General features: G+C 33.3%; 1 protein-coding gene across 1 annotated transcript in view; it reads left to right on the forward strand.

Annotated features, from left to right (window-relative positions):
* MSH4 (mutS homolog 4) overlaps positions 1 to 13022 on the forward strand; it is a 95478-nt gene extending 82456 nt beyond the window's left edge. The window contains exons 17-19 of the mRNA XM_079128899.1: positions 5881 to 6055; positions 7764 to 7852; positions 12783 to 13022. Of these exons, the coding sequence (XP_078985025.1) occupies positions 5881 to 6055; positions 7764 to 7852; positions 12783 to 12977 (459 nt within the window). The 3' untranslated portion in view covers positions 12978 to 13022. The remainder of the gene's footprint in view (positions 1 to 5880; positions 6056 to 7763; positions 7853 to 12782) is intronic.

Genomic DNA, 13022 nt, shown 5'->3' on the forward strand with positions numbered 1-13022 from the left:
AGGAAGGGCATTGAGGGGAAAAGGGTGTGACAGGAAAGGAAGGAACTGTGGAATTAAATTGACCAAATTATATTATATACATATATGAATATACCAACCTATATATGTATGCATATTATATGTATAATATGTAAATTATATAAAGTGCCAATTTAAAATAAAACTAAATAAATAGAAGGAATATCAGTAGAGCAGAAGAAGGGGAACAGGGTGAGAGAGGAGGCGATAGAAAGTACAGGGGACTGAAATGAAGCAAATTATATTCCATGCATGTATGATTATGTTAAAATAAACCCCACTATTGTATATAACTATAATGAACTAATGCAATCATTAAAAAGAATAGTCTGATTTTCTGAGATCTATGGTAATGTCTAGTTGATCTTGGAGTACTTAGAAATGAAATAGATAGGAAACCTACTAAATTATTATTATTTGATCTATATAAACAGAAGTTTTAGGTGAAGTGAACAAAAAACTAACCTAAATAAAAGCAGTTATGACCCCTCAATCAACTTCCAACCTTGTCTATTATGGACCCAGAACTCCTTGAAAGGGGAAGCTAGGTCCTCTTGAGGAAGAATCCTGGTACACTTTCAAAAATTTATACAATCATCTCTCAGTGTCTGTGGGACATGGGTTCAGGAACCCCCAAAGATACCAAAATCTGCAAATGTTCAAGCTGTTTATGTAAAATGGTGTAATATTTGAATGTAATATATGCACATCTTTCTGTATACTTTAAATCATCTCTAGATTCTTTAAAACATCTAATACAATGTAAATGCAATGAAAGCAGTTGTTATACTGTATTAAGAAACACCAAGAAAAAAGATTGTCCATGCTAATACATACCAATTTCTTCCCATATATATTCCATCTGTGGTTGGTTGCATCTATGGATGTGGAATCAATGGATATAGAGGGATAACTGTACTGTAAATCTTCCTCCTACTCAATCCCTCAAAGGGATATATGGCCTTTCACCAGGATAACTGTGCACTGGGGAAAAGAAACAATCAAATTTTGTAAGGATGCTGGCTTTCAGCTTCCTGTAATTTTGGGACACCCAAAATATCACTGCAGTCCACTAGTCAGAAGTGGGACTTATGAAGGTCAGGTGATCAATGAAATTATAGCTTAAACCTGTCTCACAGTGATCCCTGTGAGTCCTCAAACTTGTTCTGTGGTTATTTCTCCAGTTCTGTAATGCCTAATTAAAATATGCAAGACAGCTGGAAAAATCTTTACATTGGTTCCCTGACCTGTGACTTGAGGGAAATTATAGTGGCAAAGGCCAAATGAAAGCCAACAGAATTACAAGTATTCCTAATGGTGGACAACTCCAGCACTATAGTCTCTTTCTGGTATATCTCTTATATGAAAGGAAATCCATTCTCTCAATAGGAAGAACTTTAAGCAGTGCACCAGGTTGATCACTCTTCCTGGAAGGAAAACGGCCAGATATGCAACTATATATTGATTCATAGACTGCAGGCAGTGGTTTGGCTGCATAGTCAAGACCTTGGAATATGATCAAACAATTGATGACAAGGAAATTTGGGGATGTAGTATGCGAATAGACTTCTGAGGATGGACAAAAAAAAAAAAAGTATTTGTGTCCTGTTTGAATGCCTACCAAAGAGTGACCTCAACAGAGGATGATTTTAATAATCAAGTGCATAGGATGATCTGTTATGTGGGTACAAGTATTATGGTTTGCATATGTGGTATCCCCTCAAAGCTCATGTGTGAGAGAATACAAAACATTCAAAAGTGAAAGGATTAAAGAGCTATAAATAATCTGTGAATTAATCCTCTTGAATGTATTAACTGGGTGAAAACTGTAGGTAAGTAGGATATGGCTGGAGGAAATATGTCACTGGGAGCATGCCTTTGGGGTTGATATTATATCCCTGGTGAACAGAGCTCCCTCTCTTTTCTGACTGTCATGTTCTGAACTGCTTTCCTCTACCACCCTTCCAGCATGATGTTCTGCCTCAACTTGGGCCCAGAGCTATGGAGCCAGACAGTCAGTCATTTATTAAATCTTTGAAATTGTGCATCTCTGAAATTTCCTCCTCTAAGTTGTTCCTGTAAGGTATATTAGGCACAGCAACAACAACAACAAAAACAAAACAAAACAAAACAAAACAAAAAAAAACAAAACTGACTAAAACAGCCAACTAGCTTCTTTTCCCAGACATCTCTGTCATTATCATCCAATGGGCTCATGAACAAAGTAGCCATGATAGGAGGAATGGAGGTCATACATGGATTCGGCAACATGGAATTTTACTTACCAAGACCAACTCAGCTTCAGCCACTGTTGAGTGTTCTGTCTGCCAGCAGCAGAGATCAACATGATATCCCCAATAAGGAACCATTCCTTGGGATGATCAACCAGTTCCCTAGTGACAGGTTGATTACACTGGTTCACTTCCATCATGTTCTTACTGCAGTATATACTCTTGATACAGATTTGCCTTTTATACATGTCATGCTTCTGCCAAAATTACCATCTGTGGACTTACAGAATGCTTTATGTACCATCATGATATTTCACACAGAATTGCTTCTGATCAACTCCATTCACAATAAATGCAGTGTTGCAAAGAACCTTGGAATTGACTGTTTTTACCATGTTCTTCATCATCCAAAGTAACTACCTTCACAGAATCATGCACCAGGTAGATGGCAGTACCTTGCAATACTGGGTAAGGTTCTCCAGAAGACTGTATGTGTTCTAAGTCAGCTTCCAATATATGATGCTATTTCTCCCATAGCCTAGATTCATGAGTCCAAAGAATAAAAGTGTGAAAATGGAAAAGACATTGCTCATTATTATCCCTAGTAACCCCCAAGCAACATTTTTGCTACTTGTTCTTGCAACCTTGTACTCTGTTGGCATAAACATCTTAATTACAAAGGGAATAATGCTTCCTCCAGGAGACACAATTACTTTGACCTGAAGTTAAGGCTCTTCCTCTACTACTTTGAGTTCCTCATATCTCTAAATCAAAGAAAGGAGGCAAAGAAGGGAATTACTATGCTGACTGGAGTGATTGATCCTGATCACCAAAGGGAAACAGTACTACTCCACAATGTGGGGATGAGGAGTCTGTCTGGAATACCAGAGATTCCTTAGGGTATCTGTTTGTAAATTATGAGATGTGATTAAAGTTGATGAAAAGCTATAGCAATCCAATAGAGGAAGAACTATGGTTGGCCAAGACCCCTCAGTAATGAAGATTTGAGCCATGCTAGCAGGTAAAGAAACATGACTAACTAAGGTGCTTCCTAAAGATAACAGGATTATTGAATAAGTACTAGAAGCAGCTATGACCATGTTACCAGTTATAATTATGAAGAGTACAATTATGATTTTTCCCTTCTTTTATGTTATGAATGTTTGTGCATAAATACACATATATTAAGCAGACATCTTTATTTTTTCCTCTCATTTCCAATCAGGTAACACAAAATATATTGACTTAATACCATAGGATTTAAACATTGCTAATTTTACATAATAGTTTTTAAAATACATTTTTGTTTTTGTTTTATTGGTGCTGAACTCAGGGCTTTGTGCATGCTAAGAATGCACTCTACCACAGAGCTACATCTGTGGTACCTATCATAGTTTTTAAAGTATAAGACATCAAAGAGAAGAATAAACTTCTCTTGAAGATTTTTACCTCCTCTTTTGGGAAGTAGTTAATGTATTCATGGTGGTTCTCAAGGTAGTTGTATCATCTTAGGTGAAATTATGACCTTATTGTTATCTTCACTTGGAGATTAAATATGGTGTAGGGAGATATGTATTGATATCAAGTTGACAAGGGGTGGACTTGTAGTTAGTTTTATATATCAACTTGACTGGGTCACAAGTTGCTGTGACATTTGGTCCAACACTTTTCTGGGTATGTCTGTGAGGATAGTTCTGGAGGTCATGAACATTTGAATTATAGACTGAATAAACAGATGGCCCTCCATAATGTGGGTAGGTCCCATATAATAAATTAAAAGCCTGAATAGAACAAAAATATTGACTCTCTTAAGAGTCCTGAGAAGCTTTTTTTTTGACTACTTTCAGTCTGGAAGGTGAGTTCTTTTCTGCCACCAACCTAAAAATGAAACATCTGCTTTTTCTGGATCTAGAATCTGCTAGCATTCAGACTAGAACTACATCATTGGCTCTCCTGGATCACCAACTTGCCAACCACAGCTCTTGGAACTTGCCGGCCTCTATAATTATAAGTCAGTTCCTATCTGGGCATGGGTTGCATACCTATAATCCCAGCAACTCAGGAGGCTGAGGCAGGAGGATCACAAAGGCTCAGCAGGAATGCAAAACCCTAGTGGTACTCTCTGGGATCTAAGAATAAAACCTTTAGTGATAGGTCTGAATATCTTTTTCTATTATAAGTAATTTAGTAAACATATAATATTGCTGCTTACTTTTAAGGAGCTTAATTATTATTTTTTTAAACTTATTATCCTCAATGCCTAGCACAAGGTTTGCAATATATAGATCCTGAATAGTTATTTGTTAAGTTGAACTAATGTAAAATAGAGTTTACAAAGTTACTATAGTAGATAGGTTAGACACATAATTTTTAAGAATATTGTTATTGGGGTACGTAATAACAATGTACCCCATTTGTGTACAATGAATCAAAATGCAGTCTGTAAATAATTAAAAGCTAAATAAAAATATAAATAAAAAAAGAAATTTAAATAAAGAATTCATATAATTAATCAGAAAAAAAAATATTGTTATTGAACATGGTCCCTAGCTTTTAAATAGTTCATTCCAGTAATCAAGGACTAACCCTTGCTCTTTTATATCTTCTTGTTCTCAAGAACTCTCTCCAGGAGACCAGCATTGATTTTTTTCTAGGGGCAGTGACCTAATTACCTCCCACTAAGCCCTACCTCTTAAATGTTCCTTCACCTTCCAGCATTGCCACACTGAGGAACAAGCTTTTAACAGCTCATAAGGGGACACACTCACTATCCAAATTATTAGCAAGTTATATACAAAACCTTTTCTTCCCTCCCTTGCTACCCATCTTCCATGGTTGTACCATTTTGCAACCAAATATCTTTTCTCCCTCTCTCCCCACCTTTTTTTGTGGTGCTGGGGAAAAAACCCAGAGCTTTGTGCATGCTAGGGAAGAGCTCTACCAACTGAGCTCTCCAGCCCCCAGCCAAATATTTTAACTATTTTAGTACTCAGTTTTACACTGATCATCTATTTCTTTTCTCATTGGTAATATCCTAAAACATAATCAATTATGAAAATCCTGTTTATTTTCACAAAAGTAAAAACTTTGGTAGTTTTGATTGATCCCCAGCACCACAAAACAAAAAACAAACAAATAAACAAATCACATCTTTGGGAATTTTGAGATACCTAAAAGCAATCCATTGATTACAATTTTCAAAAACTTACAGGAAGGGAAGCTACTTTCAAAGTGGAGTTTTTAAAAGTTGGAGGAAATGATTTTATTGTATGTGTGGGTTATCTCCGTAGTAAGTGATTTCCTCAGTTAACAGTTTTGTTTTTGGTAAACATCTTTTCAATATCTTCAGATATATTTCTTATGATTTTAATTTTACATTTGTTCTCTTTTCCATAAAGTACCATACACATATATGTGCAAAAATAATAAAAACATTCCTTCACCTAATATAAAATTTCAAAACCCTTTAAGATGGATTGAGCATGTTAACCTCCACATTATTAGTTTCATTCCTTTATCTTTGTCAAACTATTTAGAAAATGAAATTAAAATTTTATGTTTAAATAGTTACAATTGAATTTTCTAGTTCACTTAAAATGCACTAATATTCATTGTCTTTTATGTATTCTAGGCATTTACACTGTTTGCTACACATTTCCTGGAACTATGTCATATAGATGTCTTGTATCCTAATGTAGAAAACATGCATTTTGAAGTTCAGCATGTAAAGAATGCTTCAAGAAATAAAGAAGCAATTTTGTATACTTACAGACTTTCTAAGGGACTCACAGAAGAAAAAAATTATGGTATCACATATATAAATTTTACATTGAAACATTTTACATTCTCTTCAGACAAACTGTTTTCTCCCCTTTTCTTGGCTATCAATCTAAGCAAACTTCTTTCTTAGTTTTTTTTTTTTTTCTTGTGAGTGTGTACGTGAATGTTTTTATGCCCTAAGACTATATTTCCTATGTCAAACTCACATTATATATCTGTTATACTTGTTCATATAAGTTCATATAAGTTGAAAAGTAAGCTATACCATATATATACATATAAATACATGATATTTACAAATATATACCATATAAGTTTATATATATGTACATACATGCACATATATATAACTTTTTAATTTATATAAATTTACATGAACAAGTAACTGTAGAAATATGAGATATGAAAGCCCTAGAAGTATTAGTTTCTACTCTTACAGCAAAGTAATTAAGTTTATAATTGCAAGTTAAATACTAAATTGAAAACTGTACATTTCCTACACACACTATCAGGAGCAGGGTTCTTCAGTTTTCTTCAATTCCAGAGTATTTAATAATTATATGAGAATTATTACCAAACCATATGATATTCCTAAAGTTTATTAGATACTTTCTATGTAAATAATTATGTGACATGTACAGTCATCACAGATTAAGAGAATTTTCACTTGACCCATACATATAAGTTTCAAAAAATCATGTTAGCTATGGATGTGACTGACCCCTGTAAGGAAAAATAAAGCATCTTGTTTTACTTTTTGAAATGGTAAATCAATCAGATAACTTATTTGTATCATTTGTCTAATCTTTGTAAACCTCAGTTTCACTATCTATGAAATAGGGATAATTTTCCATATTATGTAGAGTGATGAAGATTCAATGAATTATCAAAAGTCAACTGCCTAGCGTAGTATCTGGCAACGAGTAACTTCTCAGTAAATATTGTCATTGCTTCTAAAGCAACAAATACAATAAACTATTGGCACACAGTAGAGTGCCTTCATGGCATTTATACAATAAAATTAAGCTTTAAAAAGACAAGAATAACAGTTTATTCTTTGAATTTACATAAAGAGTGGTCACCTACCATTTTATCTTCTGAAAAATTCCAATCTCATGGATCTGCTAGAGGAACATACAACTGTAGGGTTGTCCCTGTGACTAGACTTGCTCATCACTTAAAAAACCCACATGTCCTTCCACCTTTTATTAACCAACTATTTAGTTTGTTTGTTTGTTTGTTTTGGTACTAGGTATTGAACCCAGGGATGCTTAACCACTGAGCCACAGCCCCAGATCTTTTTGATATTATGTTTTGAGACAGGGTCTCACTAAGTTCTTATTAAGTTGCTAAGGCTGGCTTTGAACTTTTGATACTTCTGCCTCAACCTCCTGAGCTGCTGGGATTACAGGCATGATCTACCATGACCAGCAACCAACTGCTTTTGTTATTGGAATATTAATGTTATTATTTCCTAGTTACCTCTTTTTCTTCCTGCTGTCTCAGAGGTGTATTGAGGGGTAATTGATACTCTTATTTGCCTTAGACAAGCAATTAAATCTAATAATTGGTAAATTGTCATCCAAAACTTAATTTTGAGAATTGTTGAGTAGTTCAGAAATGCTTGTAGAAGGGAAATTTAAATCTGTGAAGAAAATATTAACGTCAGATAAAAGATACATAAGAATACCAGAAGTAACTATTTTGAAGCTATTTTTTTATATATAATTTTAGGTTTAAAAGCAGCAGAGGTATCATCACTTCCACAATCAATTGTCATGGATGCCAAAGAAATCACAACTCAAATTACAAGACAAATTTTGGTAAAAACCATTTCAGCAATAAAAATTGTTTGTTTTTCAAATCAAAGAAAATGTTTTTATTGCACTTTCTGATTATGACTTTGACCTAAACATATAGTAATAGTAATAATTAAAATAATTAAATATTTAAAATATAAAGCTTAATTATTAAGAAAAGAAAATTATTTTTATTTTTCAAAACATTTTTTATTTGACCTATTATGGCTTTCCCCAGCACATTAGCTACTAAGAAAGAAGAATTCAATAGCTCAGTTTCTGTATTAATTATTTGCTAACTGAATTTGTAATGAGAAAATAAGTATTTAAAATGGACACTAAAAATAAAAATCACTATGCACAACATTTGCATTTTTATAGTTTTATTAATTTTACAAAGCATTGAAAATAAGAAATGAAGTAGTAAGTTCTTTCTAATAAATGATAAATAATAAAAGTATTAGTTTCACTGTCATTTTTACAGGTTTACAGAGGGTAAGTGACTTGCTACAAAGTCCAACACTAAAAGCACATCTATTGACTCAGAAAATTGGAAATCTTTTTCATTTTTCAAATTAGCTTGCTTTATAGTATTTCAAAAAATCTAATGTTAAAAAAATAAAAAGAAAGAAAGGAAAAGAAAAAAGAAATCCAGTGTGTTCAGTAAGTTGAGCTAGGTGCAGTGTGAAATTTCTTCAGTAACAATTTTCTTTCACCCTTTTTTAACTTGCCTTCCATTTTTTATTGCATTCTTTCCTTCTCTGATTTCCTGGACTGTCTCTGTGACTTCACTTGCCTAATTATCCACTGGAATTCCTTCCCCTGTAATTTTGTCAGTGTTCTTATTCTGAAGTACCTCTCATTCCACAATTCTTCAGATTTCATCTTGCCAAATTCCCATAATAGGACACCTCTTCACTAGCCTTTATAGGCTTTGACTTTCCTATGATATTTGATAAATTTCTAGACAGCCTAATTTTATGCACTATAAAATTCTTACATTCTAATTTTAGTGGAATATTTGACTGAATAATTTTTTTCTTCTCCTTTTATTGATCTCTATGGCTCCTTTACTGTAATTATTTCAAAATATTTCCACTCTTTGTGAGCTCTTATTGCACAATTCCTGCAAAATTCTGTACTGGGAATTTTTACTTTTCACCCATGTCATATCCCTCCTATTTTAAGGAAAAAGATTGCTTTTCAGACTTTTTAAAATTAACATTTCTATCTTCTTTCCTTTTGAGTAAATTATTGTTTCTGTTTCTTCTCTTTTGCCTATTTTTTCTTTTCTTCACTGAGATTTCCTTTACCTATGAATATGCTCCTCTCCTTCTTAAATTATTTTCCCATTTCTCTTTCTTTTAATTTTTTAAAAAATATATATATATATATATATATATATATATATATATATATATATATGGACTGGGGTTGTGGCTCAGTGGTAGAGCACTTGCCTGGCATGTGTGAGGCCCTGGTTTGATCCTCAGCACCACATATTAATTAATTAACTAATTAATTAAAAGTCCATTGACAACTAAAAATATTTTTAAATATATATCTATATTTAAATATATATATATTTTTAAATATATATATATTTAAATATATATATATATATATATATATATATTTAGTTGTAGGTAAACACCATACCTTTATTTTATTTTTATGTGGTGCCAAGGATCAAACCCAGGGCCTTACTCATGCTAGGCAAGCATGCTGTCACTGAGCCACAACCCCAGCCCTGAATTTCTCTTTTTACTGAAAACTCAGAGGTAATCTGTACTTTCTTTTTCTGCTACCCACTTGTACTCTTAATCTTATTATCAATATTTTGAAACTTGTTTCTTAAATCCCAATTAACCAAAACATCTTGTGGCTTTTTATTTTTTTAAAATCACTTCTCATCTTTCCTGATCTCTTTGTCACTTATCACTTCCCTTTCCATAATTCTGTCCTGTCTTGGTTCTGTGGAGTTTTTCTCTTATGGATATTTTTATCCTCCTACTTCTTTAATTATTACTTCTTTCCCTTCTTCACTAACAATTTTTCTTTTTACACTTACTAAATATAAATGTTTGTAAGATTGTCCCCCACACTTTTTAAAAAAATTTGCGGTCTTAGTGATCTCATCCTTTTTCACAGATTCTGTATCACTACTGCTCATCTCCAAATCTATATACATTTCCCCTTGATATCTTTTTTTTTTATTGTAAACAAATGGGATACATGTTGTTTCATTTGTACATGGAGTAACAGCATACCATTTGCATATTCATACGTTTACATAGAGTAATGATGTTTGATTCATTCCATTATTTTTTTCCTTCCCCCAGACCCCTCCCACCTCTCTTTTCCCTCTATACAGTACCTCCTTCCTCCATTCTTGCCCCCCTCCCACCCCCCATTACGTGACATCATCCGCTTATCAGTGAGATCATTCCTCTTTTGGATTTTTGAGATTGGCTGATCTCACTTAACATGATATTCTCCAATTTCATCCATTTGCCTACAAATGCCATAATTCTATTATTCTTTATAGCTACGTAATATTCCATTGTATATATATATACCACAGTTTCTTTATCCATTCATCAATTGAAGGGCATCTAGGTTGGTTCCATAGTCTGGCTGTTGTGAATTGAGCAGCTATGAACATTGATTTGGCTGTATCTCTGTAGTATGCTGATTTTAAGTCCTTTGGGTATAGGCCGAGGAGTGTGATAGCTGGGTCAAATGGTAGGTTCCCCTTGATATCTTAATCTCCGTTTTAGGACAAAAATTGAATTATTGCCAGGCGCAGTGGCTCACGCCTGTAATTCCAATGGCTCAGGAGGCTGAGGCAGGAGGATTGGGAGTTCAAAGCCATCCTCAGCAATAGCAAAGCACTAAGGAACTCATTGAGTCCCTGTCTCTAAATAACATACAAAATAGGGCTGGGGATGTGTTTCAGTGGCCAATTGCCCCTGAGTTCAATCCCCAGTACCCCAAAAAATAAATGAAAATTGAATTACTTCTTCTGAAAACCCTCTCATCTCTTCACTTTTAATCTCCCGGTGATCTGTAAGAGTCATCTATGGATCTCTCCTCTTAATTACCTCTCATTTTGTTTATGCATTAGGTTGTCTCTCTTTCCATTACCTCTTGCACACTTCTACCAGATTATCTTCTAATGCTTATCTCTTATTGTGTTGTTTGCCTACTCAGAAACTTTCAGTCATTTCTTAACATCATAAAAGTTGAACTCCTTTAGCCTAGTGTTAAAAGTCGTCTATAATTATTTCTCAAAATATAATTTTAAGATTACCTACGTTAGAATCACCTGGGATGTTTGGTACATCTTAGATTTTTAAGGGTCTCAGGAATTTGTTTTTTTCTTTTTAAACCAGTCCTCGGATGATTCTGAAGTTTGTTGAGTATTGTTTGAAGATCTTCCCTTTGTTTGCTACACAAGATTTACATCATTTCACTCAATTTTGCACAATATATATTTGTCTTGTTGAATCACTTGTCATTTCATCACTTTGACTTGATTATGTATTGTGCTTTCTAATGTGCTTTTTCTAGCTGTTTCTTCTATGCAGAACACCCTCCTTTCTAGGCATTTCTACTCTCAGGATTCATTCCAAATATCTCATTTAATTTAAGCTTCTCTTGATGTGATCTAGAAGTGAGCTTCCCTTTCTCAAAACATTTGTATTGCTCTTATGGGACTTATTATAAGTGCCATAATAAATTGCTTAAAATAAGCCTTTTCACCAGAAGACCACAAGTTCCTTGAGTTCTGGTATGATGTAAGTTTCACATTTTGTATCCTCCATAGACATATAAACACAAGCTTTGGGGTCTGGAACACAGATAATAATAAATACACAAAATATGTTATTTAAATAATAGACTAATTGCTAGTTAACTAATGAATCAAGTAGAAATGTGGGTGAATACATGATAATCACAGGGAATTTTACTCATCTTTCCCTATAGTAAAAGTAGGAAAATATTTGGAATTCCTTGCTATTGAGAAAGAGTTGACAGGATTGCATTTCTGGGAGACTCACCAAGACTTTTCATAAGTAGTTAAGATTGAAAATGTTGCTTATTCTATCTAGCACAGGCTAAGGTATGAAATAAGAATTTTCCAGCTATATTCTCAATTATTAAGTACTACTCAAAAATGGAATATATAAAGGCCTTCCAAATTCCCATTTTAAACATTATTTCTTAGGTATCCTTAAGTATAGTTTGTTATGAATTAAGACCTACTTTCAAATAGCTATTTATGTTGTTTATTTTTAAAATGTACTGTGCCTCTCCATGAATATTTTCTCTTAGACTCTAACAATTTCTACATAGAGCTCCCTTAGGGGTAAGCAAGTCTGTCTGTCAGTTTATATTTAGGAATTAAAATCAGATACAGCATAGTGGTATATTTGGGCAACATTAAAATTATGATTACTACATAGCAATGAGTAGTGCTATTTTCCCATACATTTTTAATGAAAACGTATTTGTAGAACCTCTCTCTGTTGAATTTTCTGTTATTTTTTGGTATTATATTGAGGAATTTGACTTATTTAACGGAAATTTTTTTCATTGAAAAGTGATATTTGAGGGTTCAGGGATCTGTCATAAAGTAGTAAATGCTCATGAGAAATTTCGTTCTCCCAAGAAGACTTTCTTTTTCTGTTTCATTTAGAAACACTTTTCAAGGATATAAGGATTGGTCATAAAGTAGCAAATGCTCATGAGAAATTTCATTCTTCCAAATAGTATTTTCATTCTTCCAAATAGAATTTTTGAAATTTCTTCTGGTGTATTATTTGCTAGTTGGATGGAACTGATTCTTACCCTTGAGTTCCATATTTCTATGAAGTTAGAACAATGTCAAACTATGATTTGAATAAAATTGTTTATATTTTAATTTATATATATGTATATTTAATAACAGCAACACCAAAGGAGTACCCCTGAGATGGCAAGACAGAGAGCTGTTTATCATCTAGCCACAAGACTTGTTCAAACTGCTCGAAATTCTCAATTGGATCCAGACAGTTTGCGGATGTATTTAAGTAATCTCAAGAAAAAATATGAAGATGATTTATACAGAGCTGAGCAAGTTCCAGGAAAGACTGAAGAAAAATAACAAGTCATATCTCATACTAATGAAATAATATATCTTAATATGAGG

This window comes from Sciurus vulgaris (assembly GCF_902686455.1).
Source record: "Sciurus vulgaris genome assembly, chromosome: 1".
Taxonomy (NCBI): domain Eukaryota; kingdom Metazoa; phylum Chordata; class Mammalia; order Rodentia; family Sciuridae; genus Sciurus; species Sciurus vulgaris.